Source organism: Schistocerca cancellata, chromosome 5, assembly GCF_023864275.1.
Source record: "Schistocerca cancellata isolate TAMUIC-IGC-003103 chromosome 5, iqSchCanc2.1, whole genome shotgun sequence".
In the NCBI taxonomy this organism is placed as follows: Eukaryota; Metazoa; Arthropoda; class Insecta; order Orthoptera; family Acrididae; genus Schistocerca; species Schistocerca cancellata.
In genome coordinates, this window is record NC_064630.1 from 175,542,629 (window position 1) to 175,567,842 (window position 25,214).

The 25,214-nt window shown below is 42.0% G+C and overlaps 1 protein-coding gene across 7 annotated transcripts in view; it reads left to right on the forward strand.

Moving 5' to 3' along the window:
- Positions 1–25,214, forward strand: part of LOC126189035 (protein bric-a-brac 1-like) — a 1,796,149-nt gene that overhangs the window by 1,766,713 nt on the left and 4,222 nt on the right. For 5 of the 7 annotated variants that reach the window (XM_049930881.1, XM_049930880.1, XM_049930879.1 and 2 more), the window contains 3 exons: positions 7,557–7,823; positions 19,521–19,669; positions 22,179–22,310. In XM_049930881.1, the coding sequence (XP_049786838.1) occupies positions 7,557–7,823; positions 19,521–19,669; positions 22,179–22,310 (548 nt within the window). The remainder of the gene's footprint in view (positions 1–7,556; positions 7,824–19,520; positions 19,670–22,178; positions 22,311–25,214) is intronic. The other 2 variants (XM_049930882.1, XM_049930886.1) reach the window with 1 other exon arrangement.

Sequence of the window (25,214 nt, forward strand, 5' to 3'; positions counted from 1 at the left end):
TGGGCTCGTCAACAACGACATTGGACTGTTGATGACTCGAAACATGTTGCCTGGTCAGACGAGTTTCGTTTCAAATTGTATCGAGCGGATGGACGTGTGCAGGTGTGGAGACAACCTCATGAATCCAATGACCCTGCATGTCGGCAGGGAACTGTTCGAGCTGGTGGAGGCTCTGTAATGGTGTGGGGAATATGCAGTTGGAGTGATATGGGACCCCTGATACGTCTAGATAGGACTCCGACAGGTGACACGTACCTACTCATCCTGTCTGATCACCTGCATCCATTCATGTCCATTGTGCATCCCGACGGACTTGGGCAATTTCAGTAGGACAATGCGACACCCCACACGTCCAGAACTGATACAGAGTGGCTCCAGGAACACTCTTTCGAGCTTAAACTCGTCCTCTGGCCACCAGACTCTCCAGACATGAACATTACGGAACATATTTGGGATGCCTTGCATCGTTCTGTTTAGAAGAGATCTCCACCACCTCGTATTCTTACGGATTTATAGACAGCCCTGCAGGATTCAAGGTGTCAATTACCTCCAGCACTACTTCAGACATTAGTCGAGTCCATACCACGTCGTGTTGCAGCACTTCTGCGTGCTAGCGGGGGCCATACACGATATTAGGCAGGTACACCAGTTTCTTTGGTTCTTTGGCTCTTCATTGCATTTTAAATTATGTTTCTGCAGAAAGAAGTAGGTGTTACTTAAAATTTATTTATTATAGTCCTTAAGAATGACTGTTTAGTGATAACAACTAAATAATTATAGAAACTTTAATTTCTTAAATACACACAACATTTACACTGAAATTATTACGTGCAAAATAAAGGAAATTTAACATTGTTTCGGGATTAAAGCACAAATTCGTTCTTTCCGCGCGCTATACGAGATTGGAATAATAGAGAGCAGTGAAGGTGGTTCGATGAACCTTCTGCCAGGCCTTTAATGTGATTTGCAGAATATCGATGTAGATGTAGAAAACTTTTTGTAACATTAAAATCTTCACCTAGCTAAACACTTTGTGCATCTGGTGTTGGGAAGGTCACTGTGAATAACGGCTGTTTTTCTTCTAAACCGAACGGTAAAACCAAATGAAACAAGCAGCATTTTAGGCAAAGGAACTCTGCTAAAAAGTACAATATTATTGTCACACTTTTACTGTGAGCTAATGTGACCAAGTAGAAATGAAATGAAATGAAATGTCGTGTGGCTAGGGCCTCCCGTCGGGTAGACCGTTCGCCTGGTGCAGGTCTTTCGAATTGACGCCACTTCGGCGACCTGCGCGTCGATGGGGATGAAATGATGATGATTAGGACAACACAACACCCAGTCCCTGAGTGGAGAAAATCTCCGACCCAGCCGAGAATCGAACCCGGGCCCTTAGGATTGACGCTGACCACTCAGCTACCGGGGCCGGACATGCTCAGATGTGAAGTATCACGATCCAGTCGTAAAACTGGTCTAGAATAAAACCGGAGCTTTTTTCGGATTAGCTACCAGTGTAGTATGTGATATTACGTAGCATAACAAGACATTGAAAATTATAAGGAAATACAGTACGGACTGATTATTAATAAATCCAACAGCGACGCCAAATTACGTCACTCAGTATGTACATAGCCACAAGTGTGGTTATGAAATGAAGAAATCTCCATATTTTTTGTTATTCCTGAACTTCTGATCGTTATAGGTAGAAAATTTATAAAGGCTTGTACCCTTATAGAGTATCTGACAACTGCTGAGTAACTTTTTCCATTTGAGAGCGTTGCTCATTTAAACAATATTTGCTTAAAAGTTCAAAGAAACTTAAATACTAGATGGTTGCTACCGTAGAATATATAAGTTTTAACTGTACACATTTGAAATGTGTGCAGTAATGTAATCTGGTGGTACGTTCAGGAAATCTAATCGTCTTTCAGGTGTTCTTAAACACCTCGTTATTCACATAAGAGATTCGGGGAGAAACATAATCATTGGGAATTGTCATACCTGTGTCCCACTTGCAGAACCTTGATCGACTTGAGGCTGAATTTAGTGGGAATATTACACAAAAATAAACGTGAAATTCCTGCTGAGGTCATTCCCAATAAACACAGACATTTTAAGTTCAGGTTTGTTTGATTTTTTCGGAACAAACGTATGCGGTGTTTTATGTTCCAAGGAAATCTCACTATTTAGTTCTAATACACGTAGTGCAAAGTGATGCGAGCATAAATGAAGAAACAGATAGCTGCAAAAGTAAGAAAAAGGAAAGTGACTTTCTGCAACTGCATTCTGAATAAGTGTCGTATACACTTTCTTCAGTCTTATCATGTTCAACTCACAGAAACATGTCACAGATTCATCATCATCATCGTCGTCGTCGCAAGTAACTTGCCAAGAATTTTCTACAACTCGTGCCATAGAACTTAGCAAGTTTTGTTACCCCCAGAGACGATACCCGGTGCGGACCGCAGCACTCCGCTCTCAACCCCCCCCCCCCCCTCACCCACCCAGGTATGCCACAGAAAAAGTATGATTTGTCTGTAAAATGATCTTTGAATGAAAGCCCTTTATCTAGTCTCTATTACGTTTTACTTCATGTGGTAGGCTTACAGCCAGTTTCATTTTCACTGAAACCATTAATTTCTCGTTCAACTTATATCTCTAATAGTAATAATAATAATAATAATAATAATAATAATAATAATAATAATACAGATGTAAATAAAGAACAGGAAAAAACAATGCAGGAAATCTATAAAACTGCAAATGAAGTTTTAGGAAGGAAGAGAAGGGTAAGAAATCAAAGGGGTTTGATAATATATGATGCAGATGTAAAATAAGCAGTTCAAGAAAAATGGAAAGCATACGAAGTAAAACATATATATGCTATGAACTACATATGTAAAGAGAAAAGAATAATTGTGAAGAAAATATCCAGAAAAGTTCTCGAGGAAACAGGAAATAAATTCCTAAGTGAGTTGGAGTGTGATGTACAAAGGAAGCAGCTAATTGGATGTAAATTACTTATGCACATAAATAAATGAGAAAAGATACAAGATTAAACTTAACAAGTGAACAACAATGGATAAAACATTATAAACAATTATAGTATAATGAGCAAGCGAATGAACAGATATCAAATTCCAGAGGTAAGCCATATATCACAAGAATTAAATACAGTACCAAAATCTGCAAAAATCTGGGTTAGATGGAGTGAATATGGAACTTGTTGAATATGATGGTATAATATGCAAATTAAGAATTTTCCTTCTACTCAATAAATGCTGGAAAAACTGTAACATATGTATCTCTCTTGGTCAACAACCCTAGTTAAAAATCAAGTCAAGAGATACAAAAAAATTAGCAAATTATAGAAGAGTTAGTCTCATGAATACAGGATATAAAGTCTGTACTAAAGTAATAAATAATAGCAGATTGTTTGCTAGGGGAAGAGCAAAGTGGATTTAGGAAAGGGAGATGGTGCTTGGGTGATGTCTTCACCATTAGAGAAATAGAAAGAAGTGAAGGGCATTTGGAAACACATCTTGCTTTTATATATTTTAATAAGGCGTTTGACAAGGTAATTCGAATAAAATTATGACAAATACTAGAAAATAAGGGCTATCCACCACATCTAATTGTGGTAATGAAGATGCTGTACAGAAACAGGCCTATAGATTTTATCACAGGCACAAAAATTAAAAGACGTGAGCGGTTTCCACAATAGACAATCTACAGTCTACAATATACATATACAATATACAAGCGTATAGTTATGACCCACTCTTAATATACAGGGTGTAACAGGTATAAAAGTGCAGATGTTTCTACTGGTAACTGAGGACGGTGTCCTGAACAACATTACATCAGTATTTACGTCTTTTGCAGACTAATAATTATAGTCATTACACATATGTTTTTAGGTTGATTAGTAGCTCCAAGTACATGTAAGCCATTAATGCTTATTTTACACTGGGCAGAAGGTCAGCTGTTGAAGTGTGGACGCGTTAACGCAAAACGGTTAGTCTATACCGATAGGCATAGTCCACTTAGTGGCCCAGTATGAGCGTGCAGAAAGCATCAGGTCGTAAAGTCTCTGATGCAGTTGTGTGGAGACTTTTAGACGCAGAGAGAACACAACAAACACATTGTGTGTGTACATATTACATTGTGTGTACATACATTGACGACATTTTAAACAAATGTAAACTGCTAGTAGATCCAGGAATTAAATTAGTAAACAGTGTCTATTCAAACACTCTTGTATTTGCAGACGATCAAATACTGGTTCCAGGATTCAGGTAAATGATAAAGTTACAAAATCCCATGTATTTTTAAAATAATGTAAAAGGTGTACAACTTTGCTTCCGCCATGGTAAGGTGGCGACAACGGTAAGTAGCGGTCGAAAGAAACAGATCGCAGATGTCAGGCAGACAGCTTGGACCTCGGTCAACATAACCTGATTCAAACATTATTCGATTTGTTTCTACATCATAAAGTTGTTCTTGATTGATTTACGAGCCTAATTCTCGTCATTTGCGGGAGGTGTTAATGTTTTGTTTAAATATGAAGAAAACAGCGGCTGAATTTCATCGAATGCTCTCAAGTACGTATGGTAAGGACGCTATTAGTGAAAGAACGTGTCGTGAGTGGTTTCAACGCTTCAAGAACGGTGATTTTAACGTCGTAGACCGTCATAGTGGTGGAAGAGAGAATGTTTTTGAAGATGCAGAATTAGAGACATTGCTGAGTGAAGACTCGCGCCAAACTCAAGAAGAATTGGCACGATTAGTGGGAGTGTCACAGCAAGCCATTTCAAAACGTCTCAAGGCTATGGGCATGATTCAGAAAGAAGGAACTTGGGTCCCGTGTGAGCTGAAACTAAGAGACGTTGAACGGCGTTTGTGTCTTTGTGAACAGTTGCTTCAGAGGCAAAAAAGGAAGGGATTTCTGTATCGCATTGTGACCGGGGCCGAAAAATGGGTTCATTACCATAACCCTAAACGCAAAAAATCAGGGGGATATCCCGGCCATGCTTCCACGTCGACGGCCAAACCGAATATTCACGGCTCCAACATCATGCTCTGCATTTGGTGGGACCAGACCGATGTCGTGTACTATGAGGTGTTAAAACCAAGTGAAACAATCACAGGTGCTCGTTATCGAACGGAATTAATGCGTTTGAGCAGAGAATTAAAAGATAAACGGCCGAAATACAGCGAGAGGCAGGATAAAGTGATTTTGCAGTACGACAACGCTCGAACCCACTTTGCAAAAGAGGTCAAAACGTACTTTGGAAACACTAATATGGTAAATCCTACCCCACCCGCCGTATTCACCAGACATTGCTTCCTCTGACTATCACCTGTTTAGATCGATGGCGCATGGCCTGGCTGACCAACACTTCCGATCAAAAAAACGGCGGAAGCAAAGTTATACACCTTGTACATAAATCTTATGACCTTGAAATCTCAGTTAATAAAATCAAAATTGTGGCTTTTAGAGGAAAGAATCCAGTCAAATTAAAGTTTTTGATATAAATGACATTTTAGAAGAAGTACGAATTTAAAGTATCTTGGCTGAGACATGTATTTATAAAGGGAAGGACGTTGAGCAAAAAGATAGCAAATATCAAGTTATGTGTCGTCGGAGTCTTTCGCGACGACATACATGAATAAAACGTTCTCGGCTTTCAACCCGCGTCAATTCGAATAAAATCTGACGACGATGGCGGACATGGTCATCGAAAGCTCGAGGATTTTATTCGAATTGACGCGGCTTGAAAACCGAGAACGTTTTATTCAAATATCAAGTTGTATGTGAGGCCATTCAAAGAATTGTAAAAAAAGTTAGGAAAGAAATGAAAATGAAATTCCATGAAATAATGGCTTTACCCGTATTGCTTGATGGCAGCGAAGCCGCGGTGCCGACTAAAAAGCAACTGAGTCAAAAACAATCGGCGTGCGCGAGATTTTCGAGGAGTGGTAAAGGATGTACGAAGATTTATAGGATACGAAATGAAGATGTTAGGATGGAATTAAATGTAGAATCAGTCGACAATAAAACATGAAACAATAGACCGCTCGCTTATAAAGATAGGAAAATACCAGAATTCGCAAGGCAGCGTCGGATTACAAGCCGTGGGAAAGAAGAGACCGAGGTCAATCCAGAACACGCTGGAGACAACTACGAAGCTGGAACAGGCAACGATGCGTAATCCACGTAGTGGAGAATAATACATCCTTTGATTACACACAAGCACACAACACTGACATCGCTGAAAACACAAGCACATTAGACATATTCTTGAAAACTTTGTGTTGATTCATAATAGATTACTTCTTCAACTATTCTGTTTTCCCCATCCTCCTCCTCATCATCATCATCATCAGTGTTCTGCCTAAGGGCAGGTTTTCACATGGTAGTTCTGCAGGCTGTCCGGTCTTCTGCCATCCTCTTCAGGTCTGCATAATTTCCTCTTCCCTTTATGTTGTCTATCACCTTGTATCTCCTTCTTCCTCTCAGTCTTCTCCCACAAACCAATCCTTCCAAAGCATCTACTAGCAAGCACTCCCCTCTCAATGAATGTCCTAACCAGTTCTTTTTCCTTTATCTTACAACCTTCAGCAGACATCTTCTCTCACCAACCCTTTCCAATACTCTTTCATTACTCACTCTTTCCATCCAGCTTATTCTCCTCATTCTCCTCCACATCCACATCTCAAATGCTTCAAACCTTTTTTCATCCTCTCGTCTCAGTGTCCATGTTTCTGCCCCATATAGTGCCACACTCCAGACAAAACAATTGCCAAGCCTTTTCCTTAGTCCTTTTTCTAATTTTCCACATAAGAGTCTCCTCTTTCTGTTGAATGCCTCCTTCGCTATGGCAATTCGAGTTTTCACCTCCTGGTAACATCTCAAGTCTTCAGTTATTGTGCTTCCCCATCCTGCTGATATGTTATTTCTGTTTTTTTTTTAAATTTTTGCACTATTTTTCTTTCATTCAGTACACACTAAGTTCTTCTCTTGTAATACTGTTTCTGTCAGGTCCTTTTCAAATGGTTCAAATGGCTCTGAGCACTATGGGACTTAACTTCTGAGGTCATCAGTCCCCTAGAACTTAGAACTAGTTAAACCTAACTAACCTAACTAACCTGCCCGAGGCAGGATTCGAACCTGCGACCGTAGCGGTCCCGCGGTTCCAGACTGTAGCGCCTAGAACCGCTCGGCCACTCCGGGCGGCCAGGTCCTTTTCCTTCTCCTGGAAATTGCATTTCAGCTGCCTGTATTTTTTGTCATCTTTAGTCAATGTCCAGGATTAACTTACAGTGTTGTTACAAGGGTAGCCATTTCCTGGAAAATTTTATTTTTGTATCCTTCTATGTCTTGCCACCTAGTGTTAGCTAACGTGTACCTCATATAGTCCATAATGCACTTTACCGTAATTTGTTTCATTTCTTTGTTGAAGTGCGACACTATTTTTTAATGAGAATGTTATAGCTAGAAACAAAGCTGGCATTGCAGGCACTAACGGCCCCGGCGCGTGTGTGTTTTCCAGCAGACAGCTACCAGTACCAGCTGCAGTCGATGTGGCAGAAGTGCTGGAACACGAACCAGAGCCTGGTGCACAACCTGCGCTTCCGCGAGCGCGGGCCGCTCAAGTCGTGGCGCCCCGAGACCATGGCCGAGGCCATCTTCTCCGTGCTGCGCGAGGGCCTGTCGCTGTCGCAGGCGGCGCGCAAGTACGACATCCCCTACCCGACGTTCGTGCTCTACGCCAACCGCGTGCACAACATGCTCGGACCTTCCACCGATGGCGGAGCAGGTGAATATCCATTTTCTTTACTCGTCTTGTGCCTTCCGAAAGGCGTCTGACTCCCTATCACATAAATTTTGGTAACAAAAGTACTACTGTTGAGGTAGCAAGCAAAATTTGTGACTTAGTTTATCCTTTCTTGTTAGGGGAGGCGTAGCATGTTATCTTGAACGGAGAGTCATCAATACGTTTTGGAAGGAACACCCAGGGAAATACGTTGGAACCCTTGCTGTTCAAGTTGTACGAGTGGTATTCAATAAGTGATGCAACATATTTTTAAATGTTTTTTATTCCAGTCTTTGGTCACAATATGAATTCTTTAGACGATGACCGGTTTCAGTCCGTAATGACCATCCTCAGATCTATAATATACAAATATATACACCTAGTGAGCAGTGTGTCTTTCAACATAATACAGCAATACGTATCACAATATACTATCATACAGCCAGGGAGATGTACAGAAAATACGGTAAAACGTACCTTTTTTACACCATGTCCTAAAGTGATAATGCCATAATGGCATCGTCAAGACATATAAATATAATCAGCATAGCATCGTCATATAGATCTAAAGCAGGGGTCTCCAAACTTTTTAGTCCGCGGACCACATTGACTCCTCCACAATGTCATAAGGGCTAAGATCTACCTAGTGGGATTAAAGCACCCTAGCACTCCATGATCACCGTAATGTAAGGCTAAAGGAAAGATGAAATCGCAAAAATCTAAGGTTGTGGGAATAGCTAGCACTGAAACGAACTACGATTTTCATTTAATTCCATAATTTTGATTGGTGGGCGTACCTGACCGAAATTCTGGCGTATTTTATTCTGGTGAATTTCACCGACAAAAAAGTATGTCACTGCACATTCTTCACGAAAGCGTCCTGCAAAGTTAACGAAATCTCAAAATCATTGTCAGCAACATTATTACTGCAAGACGCAACAGAGATAGAGTATGTCAACGCATTGTTATTTCAACCGGTGCAACAATAAGTTTAGTTACGCAGTCTTGTAGCGAGTAGCAGAGCCAATGTCGCCGTGTATTGGTCGCGATAGGCCTCGAAACTCAATTGTTGACAGTATAGGTCCATCTCAAATATTTGGCGGGCCGGATCCGGGGATGTCCGGCCAGCTAACGCGGGCTGGTTTCGGCCTGCGGTCCGTAGTTTGGAGATCCCTGATTTAAAGTAAGGTGTAGAATAGGCCGCATCGTCCACACAGTCATTATTGCATTCAGAAATCTGTTTGCCTACATGATCCCTCCATGTCGCTTCTGTCGGCTTACATGTAGTCATCATTTACGCAAAAAACATAATCTGATAAAAACACAATATGTAAAATACACGTAGCAAACTTTTAAAATTGATAACTATCATAGAAACTAAATTGTGATACATTAAAAGACGAATACAGTTACCCATATGAAATTATTAAAAGGAAATATATGAATAGAATAGGACTGATCCTTTTTATGGTGAATTTACGGTCAACAATTAATATACGTATTACCTTGCCTGTAGCAACCTATAAATTGCCTATGAAAGATAAAATGTCTATATGACAGCTGAAAAAGGACAGATCAATGATCAGCGCCCTCTGTTGGGTCGGCCGCCAGAACGTTATTTAGGTTTGCACCGATCTTAAGAACTTAATCACTAGAGGGCATTACATACAACGTTATATACCTCCCACAGGATTTTTCGCTTTGTAAATCTCCAACTCCTCCAAAAAGTCAAGAGCGCCACCCTTCTCTGCCCTGTGTAGAATACGCATACAACTCTCGATGTTGCCTAGGGTGTGGCCGGTTTCTGCCAAATGCATTCCCAATGCAGTTTTGTTATGTACCTGCAAATCCTCTCTGAATCTAATTTTAAAAGAACGGCCAGTTTGACCGATGTAAAATTTGTCACAGTTGGTGCAACATATTTTTTTGTGAAAGCAGATTGGTTTTATTCAGAATTACAATACACCATATTATTCCCCACTCTTTTGGCTACAAAACTCTATTTTTGAATACAATTTCCACTTAATGCGACAGCGTTGCGCTTCCTTACTGGGAGGACCTGTATGTCCGCGTGGTACCACTCTACTGGGCGACGTCGGAGCCAATGTGTTGCTGCATCAGGAACATCTCCGTCATCCACATAGTGCTTCACGCGCAGTGCATCCTTTATTGGGCCAAACAGATGGAAGTCGGAAGGTGTGAGATCCAGGCTGTATTGTGGATGAGGAAGAACAGTCCAATGAAGTTTTGTGAGCTCCTCTCGTGTGCACAGATTTGTGTGGGCCCTACGCTGTCGTGGAGAAGGAGAAGTTCGTTTGCATTTGCGTGGCGACGAACACGCGGAAGTCGTTTCTTCAATTTCCTGAGAGAGAGAGAGAGAGGAAAAAAAAACACTCCGTCTTCAGGCCACGAGTGGCCTACCGGGACCATCCGACCGCCGTGTCATCCTCAGTGGAGGGGCGTGGGGTCAGCACACCGCTCTCCCGGTCGTCATCATGGTATTCTTGACGAAGCCGCTACTGTTCGGTCGAGTAGCTCCTCAATTGGCATCACGAGGCTGAGTGCACCCCGAAAAATGGCAACAGCGCATGGCGGGCTGGATGGTCACCCATCCAAGTGCCGACCACGCCAGACAGCGCTTAACTTCGGTAATCTCACGGGAACCGGTGTATCCACTGCGGCAAGGCCGTTGCGTCCTGAGAGTAGCACAGTAACAAAATGGTTCAAATGGCTCTGAGCACTATGGGACTTACCTTCTGAGGTCATCAATCCCCTAGAACTTAGAACTACTTAAACCTAACTAACGTAAGGATATCACACACATCCATGCCCGAGGCAGGATTCGAATCTGCGACCGTAGCGGTCACACGGTTCCAGACTGTAGCGCTAGAACCGCTCGGCCACCTCGGCCGGCCTAGCACAGTGACACCTCTGAGTTTATCGTTCCACCACGAGGGAGCACTTCAAACAAATAAGCGGCTGAGAATGTGGCTTTGCTCTTCTTCTGCGAAGGAGAGGTGGTGTGGTACCACTCCATGGATTACCGTTTGTCTTCAGTTCGGAGTGATGAACCCATGTTTCATCGTCTGTGACGATGTTCGACGAAAAATTCTCAAGATTAGCCTCGTAACACGTAAGCAATTTCGCAGAGATGGTCCTTTATTGCTCTTTATGGTCTTCTGTTAGATGGCTAGGAACCCAGCGGTCACACATCTTTGAGTTCCCCAAATGGTAGACAAGTGTGTCAGCACCACCCGCAAAGACGTCCAGTTGCGCAGCGACATCTTGATTGTCATCCGTGGATCACCTCGAATGAGAGTGTCCGCACGTTTCAACATTGCAGGAACCATAGCTGTGTGCGGCCAGCTGGTACGCGAGAGATCGGACAGGTGTGCGCGGCCTTGTGATGATGACAGATATCTTGCCCAACGACTCACCGTGCTTTTGTTCACTGCCAAGTCTCCGTAGACATTGTGCAAGCGCCTATGAATATCTGCGATGCTCTGGTTTTCCAGCAAAAGATGCTCAATGACAGCTCTCTTTTTAGAATGCACTTCCGTTACAGACGCTACGTATACCGCCTCCACCTATCGGAACTTCATGAAACTATATGGGCTGAAACGGGATGTGCCACAATAAATTCCGCTTTTTTTCAACCGAAATTGGCTGAGAAAAAAATGTGTTGTATTACTTATTGAACGCATCTCGTCTATTATGACCTGGTTGACAATATTAGTGCACTCATGTTCAGAAAAAACAGAACACCTTGAACGACCAGAGATAGGACGTTCATATTTACAGCACATGTGCATCAGTACATTATGCAGAAATGAGTAGCATTTCAGTCACCTCGATTCAGCATATGTCTTGTTGTCTAGTAGGGACAGGGTCCGGCATGGGCCCGAATAACTTGTTCCATGTGCGATGGCATCGACACATGTAAGGCGGCAATGGCGTCCTGTAGTATGGCCTTTCATGCTGCATTCAGCTGGTTCCAAAGTTCACCTGTGATGGTTGGCATTGGGTCACCCGTCGTTTCACCACATACCACACTTTTCGATTGGCGAAAATCTGGTGATCTGGCGGGCCAGGGCAAAAGGCTGATGTCCTGTGACACCAAGAAGGCACGTGTTCGTGCAGCAATGTGTGGTCGTGTATTGTGTTGCCAAAAAATGGCGTCTGGAGTGTTGTACACAAAAGGTATGGCTAAGTCACAGGATGTCTTTCACGTAGGTCACACTGGTCACACTGCCCGGACACACACCAACTGTGATTTGTGGTTGTACACAGTAGCACCCCATATTACAAGGCCTTGGGTTGGCGCTGTATGTTTGTGCGAATGGAATCACTGTGATGCCCCTGTCTGCTCAAAATGGTTCAATTGGATCTGAGCACTATGGGACTTAACATCAGTCCCCTAGAACTTAGAACTACTTAAACCTAACTAACGTAAGGACATCACACCCATCCATGCCCGAGGCAGGATTCGACCCTGCGACCGTAGCAGTCGCGCGGTTCTGGACTGAGGCGTCTAGAACCGCTCGGCCACAGCGGCCGGCCCCCTCTCTGCGGCGAACCAAAATGCGGCCATCAGCTTCAAACAAACAGAACCTGGTTTCTTCCGGAAACACTACCTGATGCCATCCCTGTCCCAAGTATGTCATTCCATACACCATTGCCGTCTAGCATGCTTCTCCACATTCGTCAAAGGTAGGTAGAGAAGTTGACGACACGCACATAACCCGTGATGTAATAAACGGCGACTGACTGTCACCCCTAATAGTGTGCTGTTTCACTGTTCCACTGTTGCGTCAGAACTGTGGAGGACACACACTGTCCCGCAATGCCATTCGGATGAGGTGTCGATCTTCTCGGGTGGGGGGGGGGGGGGGGTAGCGGGAGGGGCTGTCTGCCTGGTGCGTCTGACCCATCTCGTTGCGTTCTACGACCTTTCGTGCCATTCTACACACACCCGTCGCACTGCCGAGGCACATCGTCCCACACGGGCAGCAACTTCCCAGATGGGTGCATCACATTCTCTCATGCCAATAATGCACTCTGTTTGAAACTCACTGATTTGACGATAAGGTTCGCGCATACAGCTGCTCAAACCACACTGATCTGTTATCTTCGGTTTACAGCGACAACCAGAGTGCAGGCACATTTTACCGGTAGGTGGCGTTGCACCGCGATATCAATATTGACCTCGAACTCGCGGGCCGACTTAGTTAAGATGCTAATTAATTCTGCAGAACGTACTAATGTACATGTCCTGTGCATATGAAATTCCTATCTGTAGTCGTTCGTGTTCATTTCTTCCTGAACGTGAGTGTAGTTGCAGATGGTGCAGTTATACTCACGACCGGTTTAAGGTCCAAGCTACACAAGCCACGGCTCGGAGTGCCAAGCTTCATAGGGGAGGGGGGCCGGGTCGTCGCCAGAGGCAACACAGTGTAAGATTTTTATACAGGACGTATCACGATTAGTAGCAACCGCTTGTGGCGCCAAGGTGAGAGGGGCGCCCAAGTGCAAGATTTTCCTACACTGGGTATGACAATTAGCAGCGAAAACAGACACGGATGAAAGATTACCAGGAAAAAGGGGGGAAGTGGAGGCGAAGTGATGAGTCGTTTGTGTCAAAAGTGTTCTCGAACCCCCTCCCGGTAGTAGGCCTGCTCACTATCTCAAAAACGTTGGAGAGATATCCAGTCAGGTCTCAATATGATTTCAAAGTGGTCCAAAGATTGGTAACTTGCTTTACATGTAGAGAGACTTTAAATTGTGTACTCCACAAAACGCTGCTGATAGTATCCTATAATTAAACATTAACGAGTCACTTTTGGAAGGCATCAACTCTTACACATAGCTGGGTGTGACGGTTTGTATGGATATGGAATGAAATGATCACGTGTGCTCCTTCGTACGAAAAACGTACCAAACTAGGAGTCATTGTTAGGGTACTGAGAAAGTATATCTCAGTACTACTACTCCTACAAATTATTCAAATCTGTATGTCCTGAGCTGTTATACGCAATATACAGTTTTTACAATGAAGCTTTCTATACAATGAAAACCATTTTCAGTCTTTCAACACGTGGAAAAAAACAAAAGCGGGACCGACCGCGATCGCCCCCTCCCCCCTTCCCCTTTCCCTTTTTCCGGCAGCAACCCAAGATCTCCCTTTGTGACGCGCGGGTGCACAGTTTAATTTCAGCTATTTGTAATTGCAAACCTAAATAGTGTTTCTGGAAATCGACATGACGTATTAGGGCAACGGTTGAACAAGGAATTACGCATCTATGAAGACGAAACTGCTAAAAATTTAACGCCTGCTTGTAAACATCATCCGACCACAAATTCAGAAAATGAGTTTTCAGAAAATGACCAGGAGTTTGCGATAATGGCTAATAATGACTCAAACTCTTGTCTGACAAAGAAGAGATTCATCAAGATGAAACTGTAGTGAATGATGATACTAATTCCAGGAGATTTTTCTTATGGAGAAATAGGTTCGCAAGGGCTAAAACTCAACCTGCCTTGGGCCATAATGTTATCAGATCACCTTGAACCGCTTCTCGATCGAGATGTATTGAGGCATCTGATCCAGATAAAGCCTTCGAGATAATATAATGCGATTATGTCCGCCTGCTTAGCGGGGTGGGTACGTGCTCGCCTCCCAGGCAAGCGGTCCCGGTTCGTTTCCCGGCCGGGTTGGAAGTTTTCTCCGCTCGGGGACTGGGTGTTGTGTTGTCTTCATCCATTTCATTCTCATTACCGGCGCGCAAGTCGACCAATGTGGCGTTGAGTGAAATGAAAATTGCACTTGGCGGCCGAACTTCCCCGGTTGGGGCCTCCCGGCCAACGATGCCATACGCTCATTTCCACAATGCGATTATGAAGAATAAAGTAGTACTTTGGACAAACAAAAATGCTAACAGAGTTCAGATTGAGGTACAAATCTACGGATCGCGGACAACTGCAGGAAGGCAGTCAACAGGACCTGGACGCCTTTCTAGGTCTCTTCCTGTACTCTGCTGTTATCAAGTGGAATCACGAAGCCGTAATGTCACTATTTGCAACAGATGGAAGCTGGCGAGAAATTTTCCGACTGTGCATGACTTCATCGCGATTTTGTATACTCCTATTATCCTCTTATGCCTTCGCTTGGATAATCCAGCGAGAAAAACGAAAAAAAGAAACAACTGATCCAAGCAGGATAACGTCGAAAGTTATAGTATCTTCAATAAGAATTTCGAAGAAAATTACTCAGCCCATGCTAACGTAGCTACTGATAAGATCTTACTTGCTTTTAGAGGGCACTATGCCTTCAAAATGTACATTCTGAGTACATGCAACAATCACGTTTTGAAAACGTAGCGTCTTGTAGATTCAGAAATGCACTATGTACTCAATATGTTGATGTTCACTGGAAAATTACCGAAGAAGAAAGAAAATATCCAGCACCAGTGCAAGCGTGGCTGCTATTACGACAGCCAATTTTCAGCATCAGTCGTGGCATCACGACGGATAACTGGCACACGTCGATGGAACTCGTCATTATTATGAAATCTAAATTTCCAACTCTTGTCGGGACCGCGAAGAAAAAAACAAAAAACAAAAATGATATCTTGAAAGAATTTTTGCCGCACAAGAATAGAACGGTCGGACCATCGCTCTTCGGGTTTACAGGAGATACGACAATTATTGAGTTATGTACCAAAGAAGAACAGGTCTGTCATTCTTGTGCCTTCCATGAATCGCGACTACGCTGTAGATGTCTCGACTAACGAACCTGTAATGATTCTTCATTATAACAGCACAAAAGTCTGTGTAGATTCTGTCGACCAAATGCGTTCATTATATTCAAGCAGTCATAGAACGCGTAGTTGGTGATACGAGTGAACCGAATGCGTATATCATCCAGCAGAGTCGTGAAAGGACAGGTGAACTGACGAGGATGATGTTTTTCGAAGTGCTTGCAAAGGTTTCGTGTGAACCGTGCATGAAAGCGAGATGTTACAACCAAAGATTCCTCACACAATTCAGGACGAGCATTGTCACTTTAACTTGCATCACGACAAACTGTTCTGAGCGCCCTTAAATTGCAGAGAAATAAAACAAAGAGATGGTCATTTTATCCGTCTAATAGAAGACCAGAGACCATACACCTGTGCAATAAGAGCAAGCTGCCTATGAAAATAGGCGGTGGTTCTAAAAAAAATTGGTTCAAATAGCTCTGAGTACTATGGGACTTAACATCTGAGGTCATCAGTCCCCTAGAACTTAGAACTACTTAAACCTAACTAACCTAAGGACATCACACACATCCATGACAGGGGCAGGAACCGAACCTGCGACCGTAGCAGTCGTGCGGTTCCGGACTGTGGCGCCTAGAACCGCACTGCCACCGCAGCCGGCGGTGGTTCTAAACCACTGCACAATTCGTGCACGTAACTTGACTCATTGATCACTGTCAGACTTTTTATAAAAAGAGATTTTAAGTTTTTATTTTGATGTTTGAAGAAGCACATTTTAAAATTCAAGAAAAACTTTTTTAACCTTTCTACATATTTTTTCCGATGGCATCATTATCAGAGTATTAAATGAAAGTTCCTATCGTTGATTTTGCTAAGTACTACGATTGTTTATCTTTAAATTAAAAGTCTAGTAAAATTGTTTGAAAATAATACATACATTTTTATTATAATTTCAGAACAACTGGGTCCAGCAGACCCATGACTATAGTAGCGTCACTGCTTTTCACTACAGTTAAAGGTTCAAATGACTGAAAGTTTGCATTACAGAACTGAACATTTTCTTTACTCAGTCCAGCGTATGGTTCAAATGGCTCTGAGCACTATGCGACTTAACGACTTAACTTCTGAGGTCATCAGTCGCCTAGAACTCAGAACTAATTAAACCGAACTAACCTAAGGACATCACACACATCCATGCCCGAGGCAGGATTCGAACCTGCGACCGTAGAGTCCGGCGTAGAACTGTCCAGTAAATGATCCGAGTCAGTTTACAGATTACTAAATTAATTTATATTTAAATGTATCTGCATTCTGATAATTTGCATGCAAGTTCACATAACACAATAGAACGGTACAATAACAAGATAAATATGTAATATTTTTGCCCCATATAAAGTTCCAATCAAAAATTCTTCTATGGAATAGAAGAAGCTTCCTACAAACAACTTTTTTGGCTTACTTTAAAATTTAACATTGCTGTTACGCTTTTTACATCATTAAGTTCCTCATAGATTGATCAGAACAATTACGGTATGCTACAGCAAATTCCTTTTATGAGGTCGTATTGATCTGTTATCAATAGAAATTCCTGTAATTTGTGATCAGTTGTAATATGACCAAATTTTCATACGCTTGTTCTAGTCGGATTAAATTAAATTTTGGTGGCGTATTTTGTTCGGTTTTGATCCAAATTTTTCCTAAATTGTGAATAATCAAGGAAAAAAATGATCATTTTTCTGATAACACATCTGTCGCATACTGACCTATAAGTAAATAGCAGTGATTATGAGACAATCTCAAAGACGGCCACAGACGTAACTACATGCTTGACAAGCACGCTTGTGCAAGTGTGCTTGCCCAAACGTTCTTGGGTGTGTGTAGAATATATTTGCGTGAGCTTCAGAACTGTACAAGCAGCTTGATGCTTGATCGAACTTCGACTATGCATGCATGTGCAAGCGTTCAAGCGTGTCTACGCTCCAGCTTGTGTACCAAGAATAGGGATGCTTGTACAAGCATTTGTCAGCAACCTGATTTGAATTATTTCTTATTTGGTCCTGTTAAATTACGTTCTGTACAGAGATTGTACTACAATATACGTCAGTTCAAAGAACACAGTATTATATGGAAAAAGAGAGAAGAAAATTGCAAGCTAGCCTATGGTGACGGCAGTTCTCCGTCTGCAAAAGGACTAAAAAGTCGTAACCACCACACCCAAGAGGTGCCATGGTTATCAATAGCGCAAGGTAATCTGAAATTCGTTAAACAGTGGCCCTGTATGGATCACCTAATGATTTGACTAACTTGACATAAAATTAATTTAATGCCTTCTAACCCACAACAAAATAAATGATATTGTAGTGAGTGAGAATGGGTGTCGTTGAAAAATTAATAACAAGGGCCTACAGTATCACAAAGAGGTTAATTAACTAATAACAAGTTCAAGAGAGAACAAACACATAAACAGAAACTTCAGCTGTGTAGCATTTCGTTAACACGAACTCAGGTTGGTTGGTAAGAGACTTGGGGAACCTAACTGGAATTTACGTGTAGATGAGGCTGGCGACTGTGAGTGGAAGAATGCCAATCTAGGCAGGCACACTCTGCTGTATCGTTCCACTGATTGGTCTCTCGCGTCAAAATATAATTAAGCATGCAATGGAGTGACTACTGCGAGTACAAGGCTGCTATAAGAAAAAGATGGCCGTGAAAACGATTGATAGGCTTCTGAATTTGCCGAAGCTGCGCAACGTTACCGTCGTAGCCAATGAAAGACGAGATGCTGTCGTCTGCGTGCATGCGCTTCCAAAGCTGCTAGGGTCGGTGGCGCCTCAAGAAATGTTCAGATGTGTTCCTAAGGGACCAAACTGCTGAGGTCATCGGTCCCTAGACTTACACACTACTTAAAATAACTTATGCTAAGAACAGCACAGACACCCGTGCGCGAGGAAGGACTCGAACCTCCGGCGGGAGGGGCCGCGCAGCCCGTGACATGGCGCCTCAAACCGCGCGGCGGTGACGCCTTCGTACTGCGGGAGATGACCCCACGTTCGCCGGTGATTGTCTCACGTCCGCGAAAATATAAAGTTTCGCCCGGGTGTGCGGACGTATTTACAACTAACTGCTCTCTCTGTACAAACGGAAGAGCTCTAAGAACTGTACTCCAAGGCGGACGAGAAGCTAGTCCTGTGAGATCAATCAGTGGTTTACCCTAACGCTAACAGTCCATTAGATTAATAGCAATCAAGGAAAATTTAGATACACCAAAGGCGAATGAAATTGTACCATAATCACCGCAACAAAATGAAAGGGGAAGTGCCTGACAGATATTACCACGGCATTGGCCTGCCCTGAAGGCACCGCCATCTTTTAAAATCAACACTACTGTGAGAAAGTTTCCATAGCGTCTCTACCGCGAATTGTTAATATGGAAATAACATTTTCGTTTTCTTAGCCACTCTTTACTACGCGCATCACGTTTTCACTTTTTTTTCGTAACACAAGCAAAAAGGCTGCCAAATCCAGCTCGTCGTCGTCTGAGCTCGACATTTTCTGGTAAAGACACTAACGCTTGTAGAAGCATGCTTGAACCGTCTGGAGAGGCCCGGAATTTGTGCGTGCTTGCTCAAGTACACTTGCGCAAATGTGCTTGACACGCATACAGCTACGTGTGTGGCCGCCGTAAGGTTTGATGGTTGCGTTTCTTTTATTGGAATTAATTATTGTGTGGGGAGCTTCGTGCACTGGCTTAAAGCGAGAAACAACTCTAAGAATGAAATATGCCTTTTATTGCTATCGAATACTGTAGTGTAACATTTGTAATGAGACGTTTCTAATAATGTTTCATTTATTGTTGTTGACAGATGAGTGCTACTAACGTTGTGAACCAATACTTTCCATTTAGTGCTGTTTTGTAATTGTGTAATTTTACTCCTTGCTGCAGATTTGCGCCCTAAAGGAAGGGGCCGCCCGCAGCGCATACTGCTTGGATCCTGGCCAGAGGAACACATTCATGGCGTCATACGGGCTGTTGTCTTCCGTGACACGCAGCACATCAAAGATGACTCGCACCTTGCGTACCCTCGCCTGGCAGTACGTATCACTTCTACTTTTATCTGAATGAAATGCGTACAGTTACACATGAGGATATTGTAAGCTCAGCCAGTAACTCTTAATTAGTATTCCGCACAGATATAGAAACAAATTAACTATCTTCCTAATGATTTCCCTTGCTCATGCTAATTACTCGTAAGAATGCACGCTGTAAATCAACAACAAGATAAAATATGCCATTACTTAAGGTTACTTGCAGTGTTACTGCTCACTACACCAGTCATAACCAAGAGCCAAGCAATCTTGCATGTGTGCTTCTGTTTATAACGCAGGTGGTTAGAGGTGCGTTCTCGTTTATTATCTTATTAGTAAGTAGAAGAGTGGTTTGATGATTCCGGTAAAAACAAATCAACTTACTTATCGTCATAGATTCTTTTGAGAGCTATACATTTGTCCAGCGATCATCCACCTTTCATCCCATCGGAAAAATATAAACATCAAAAAAAGTTTTGCATCAGCCCAGAACCCCTGAAGAAAGACATTGACTGTGGATATTGTGTCACAGACACAGTCCCTTACACTATTCAGAGATGTCACTAAAACCGACCAAACATGTAGACAACCGTGCATGAGCAGCATCTATTAGACTGAGGGGGTCGAACAGCCAATCAGTTCCAATCATTTCACCAGGAAGGAGGTACACAGCTCGTGTTGTCTGTAGTTCAATCATGCCTAGACGGTCAATAACGTGGTTCGATCGCGTCCGTGTTGTTACTTTGTGCCAGAAAGCGCCCTCAACAAGGGAAGTGTCCAGGTGTCTCGGAGTGAACCAAAGCGATGTTGTTCGGACATGGAGGAGATACAGAGAGACAGGAACTGTCGATGACATGCCTCGCTCGGGCCGCCCAAGGGCTACTACTGCAGCGGATGACTATCTACGGATTATGGCTCGGAGGAACATTGACAGCAACGCCACCATGTTGAATAATGCTTTTCGTGCAGCCACAGGATGTCGTGCTACGACTCAAACTGTGCGCAATAGGCTGCATGATGTGCAACTTCACCGCCGACGTCCATGGTGAGGTCCATCTTTGCAATCACGACACCATGCAGCGCGATGAATATACTAATCGATTTGCAAAATCAAGCGTGTTATGAATGCAAGAAAGTACGATCACCAGTTAACTGCCAGGACATACCGGTATGGTAAGAGTTAATTCCGGAAGACATTTTCTCTTCCCACATTGAATGGCAGCTTCCCCCGATGAATAGGAAAATTGGAAATTTGTGGTAAGGTCTTATGGGACCAAACTGCTGAGGTCATCAGTCCCTAAGCTTACACACTACTTAATCTAACTTAAACTAACTTAAGATAAGGACGACACACACACCCATGCCGAGGAATAGGAAATGATTGCAAAAACTATTCATTTATAGCATTAGTGATGAACTTGTGAAAGTTTGTGGCCTTGGCTGAATATCTTGAGGTAACATTTGAAAGAAAGCTAAAATTAAGGGAAAGGAATGTTCAGGACAACTGTGCACATCTTCAAGGATACCGCGTACAAGAATCTTGCATTTCCTATGTTTAGTGTTCTTACTCATGAGCCTGAGGCTTTCATGATGTTGGCCTAAAGATTAAGGTAGGGTAAATTTAGAAATGTGGTACGTAGATGGTGACTGAAAGTGCTAATCTGTGTGTACAATAAACTGAAATGAGAGTCACTTCAAGAAAGGAACCTCCTCCTTGTGAAATGTTGTCAGTGAATTTAGAGATTATAAATTACTGCTAAAGATAACTTCTTTAAAGTAAATGAATTGGATGAAAGGATCATCAGGATACGGCTAGAAATCTGCAGAATTATATAGTCATTTTTTTCCATCACACCATACATGAATGTACCCTGAAAAAGAGTGATTAATTATCATATAAAGTAAGGAAGATAAGAACTTTATGCACTGTCAGTGATGAGGTCATTAGAGAAGGAGCACACGCTCAGATTGGGGATGGATTGAAAAAGGAATTTCCTTGTGTCCGTCTTAATGGAACCATTTGAGTAGCAGCCTTAAACCAACTTAGGGGAACATCGGAAAACATAAATCAGAATGATAGGATGGGGATTAGAACTACCAACCTTTTGAATGCAACGCTCTTCACTGATGTTCTCATAGTCACCAACATTTAACCCAATAAAGTAAAACCCATCCATTTAAAGCCCATGTCAAATATTTTTCAGAATTGACTTTTGCTTTGTTATAGAATCAAAAACATTCTTTATTATTTGAAAATAGGCCTATTGTGCATAATTTCGGTTACAAATCAGAGTTTACATATCACATTTACATATCGAAGGTGCCATGGGATGCTCTTTGTTGCAGATAATCTAACTTTATTTTTCAGTGCTTATGTATGTGTCTGTGTATGTGCTGATGTATTAATTTTGTTGGTTTACATGCAAAATGGCAACTAAGTTAGCTTTGTTTGTGTTTTTGTGTACATTACTGTGTGGTATCTCATGAGTTCCTATTTGTCTTATTACTGTTGCAGTCTCACACACAGGCAAGAAGGAGCCCTCTGCCAACAAATCTTGTGTCACGCTATGTTTCGTCACCCCTTGCTGTTGGTGGCTTCTCCCAGCACATAAAAGAGGACCCAGATTTAACCTATTCACACTTAGCAGTAAGTTACATTTGCTTGATTGAGGAATTTCATTTTTATTGTGCATAATTCTAAAACCAAAACATGAACTTTATATTCTTTCACTGTGTTGTGCCAATTAAAAAAATCAAATCATGCTAATGTAACAGTACCAGGTCACACAGCTAAATAGGCAAATGAAACTGTTCTATGAGAAGAATGTATCTATGTATCTTCCTATGCTAGGAGCAATAGTAGTGAGCAGAAAAATGCAACTCATTGATGTTGCTCAAGAAAATTTAAATGTGAGAGGAGTGCCTGTGTTCTTGATAAATTCATTAGAGACTGGGCTAATGCTCAGGAAGTAGAAGGAATTGTAAGAGGAATCATCTAGACCATAAGTGAATTATTGAAACATTGCAAAACCTCTGTTGTAAAGTAGGACAGCTAGATGAGGATTTGAACCCTGCTCTTTCCAACATGAGCCCAGTTTTCTGTGTGAGTCAAAATAAATCTTAATATTGGTAAGTGAAAGATAAGACATCCTAGGGGATGTAGATCAGAAGAAATATTACACGCTTTGAAAAGGAATGAAGTTGAGAAAGATTATCAGAAGATAGATAATAAACTGCCGATTAAAAGAAGTGGGTTTGGAACAAAATCTGTCTGGCCCTATGATTTATTAGAAAATAAATACAAAAACTCTTTTTGCAGCCTTTTAAACAAAATGTCTACTAGATATCCAACTTCAGACTGCCCTACTGAGGCATTAATAACTATTAGATAGAGCAGGCAATAAATTACAGTGTAATAACTTCCTGCAAAAATATGTCTACAGCTGCAATACAGTATAGTTTCAGTTCAGTTGTCTGTGAGATGTTGAATATTAAAAGCATGCCATACACAATTTTCAGTACGTAGAAGTGTTGTGGAACACTCATTACTGTGTTGGGCCTGCAGGTTTCTAGAGATTCGTTATCTTCCCCTAATCATACAAGCTGCCACTTGAGGAGGAGTTGAATGTGAGAAATGCAGGTTGAGCTGTTAAGTACACTGCTAGATAACTGCTAAGAAACAGAGACACTGTTGGACAGGAATAATGACAGGTGATGATGGACAACATGAAACACAGTATGTAAGTAATAGAAGTGGAGTGGTATATTTATTACAGATTTCAGCATGTGGGAAAGCAGGGTAAGGGGTAATAGATATAAATAACTTTAATGTTTGACACAGTTCAGACTCCAATCTAAAGTTCGAAATCAGACTCCCATTAAGAAATATGTCCTTGGGCACCAATGCTCACTTTTCACGTGTTATTCATACTGGCCACCAAACTGTTGAGGAATCCTTGGAGAATATTGTCCCACTCCTCTCTCAATGTGGTTTTCAATTCTTGCGCAGTTTGGGGTGGTGGTGTTCATTGAGAAATGTGTGCTGTGTAGCGTTTACGTCCACGGAATACGCAGACCATTCTGTACATTCAATATCTTCACTTTCCAGTGTGTCAGTCACCTCAGTGGGCTGGTGATTCTCATCCATAAACAGACAGTCGGGGCCTACCACACCCCTAAGTAGATGGACATGATCCAGAATAATATCCCTGCAATATCATTGTGTTGCAGTGGTACCTCACACGAAGATATGCAACAGTGTTTGGCCATTGCACATAATACCTGCCCACACCATAATTTCTAGGCCATACTGATAACTTTCATGAACATTCTGTGGTGTGAAATGTGTTCCACACACTTTTCACACTAACTGGTAATCAGAATCACTTTCCACAGTGGAGTGGGATTCCTCATAGAACAGCACTCTGGACCACAATTGCTGACCCCAACCAACATACTCCCTGCACCAACAAACCCTTTCTCAATGATGGCATGGTTGAAGTGGGATGCATTTAATAGGCTTCTGAGCATACAAAGCAGCCTGACATAGGTGTTGAGAATTGGTTCTGGCTGAGACACATGTACCAGTAGTGATTGTGAGGTCTGCAGCAATCTGTCGAGGAGTGGGGTGCCCTTTCCTTTTCATCACTAGGGCGACATATTGATGCTCTTATGGTGTGGTAATCTGTCCACACCCATTGGCATGCTTTTGCATGGCATTTCCATCTTCAGCAGCCTTTTTTAATCACGAGATGACACTTTGGACAAATCCATTACTGTGGTAATTGTAGTAACACTTTGACAGGCTTCGAGCTGTCCAGCTGCTCATTTGCAATCACAAGCCACAAATGTTGTCTTGCAGACATATTGCTGTACCACACAGAATGTTACATCAATTGGTTCCTCAACAATGATCATGAAACACCATTCTACATGAACTGTTGAATGCATACAGAATATTTGTGGACAGACTTTGCTACAGTTAACACATCTTACCCCGTACATTCCCTTTTATTATCGTTGGTTGGATGTTTCTTAGCAAATGTCAGTTGTTCTGTAGCAGTTGTCAAGAATCATTGTTTGTAGTGAATTTCAGGAGGAGTAAAGTGTCTTTGAATACATTCTATGATATTGTGAATTCTGTCAAGAATTATATGATATTTTGTTTTCCCCACTGAGTGTGACTTTTGATGTAACTGTGTCTATCATTATCTGATTTATTGTAATACAAATCCCTCCTGTTTTTAGTTGTATGCCTCCATTTGCAGTGCATTTTCTATTTGTTTGTTCTGATATTGATTTCTTTGGTTTTTATATGAAATAATTTTTTTGTTCACTATTTCATAAGTTTTTAACTTCTTATCCCACAAGAGACTGTGTACCCCATCAGATATAAACAAATAAATGTGGAAATATGTGTTGTTTGAGACATACTAAGAAATATTTATGAACAAGAAACAAGATGAACTGAAATTTCAAAGAGATTGTCAGAGTCTATTTTCCATTTCCATTTATTTTCAGTTGGTGTGCCAGTTTCCAAATCGTGAGAAGT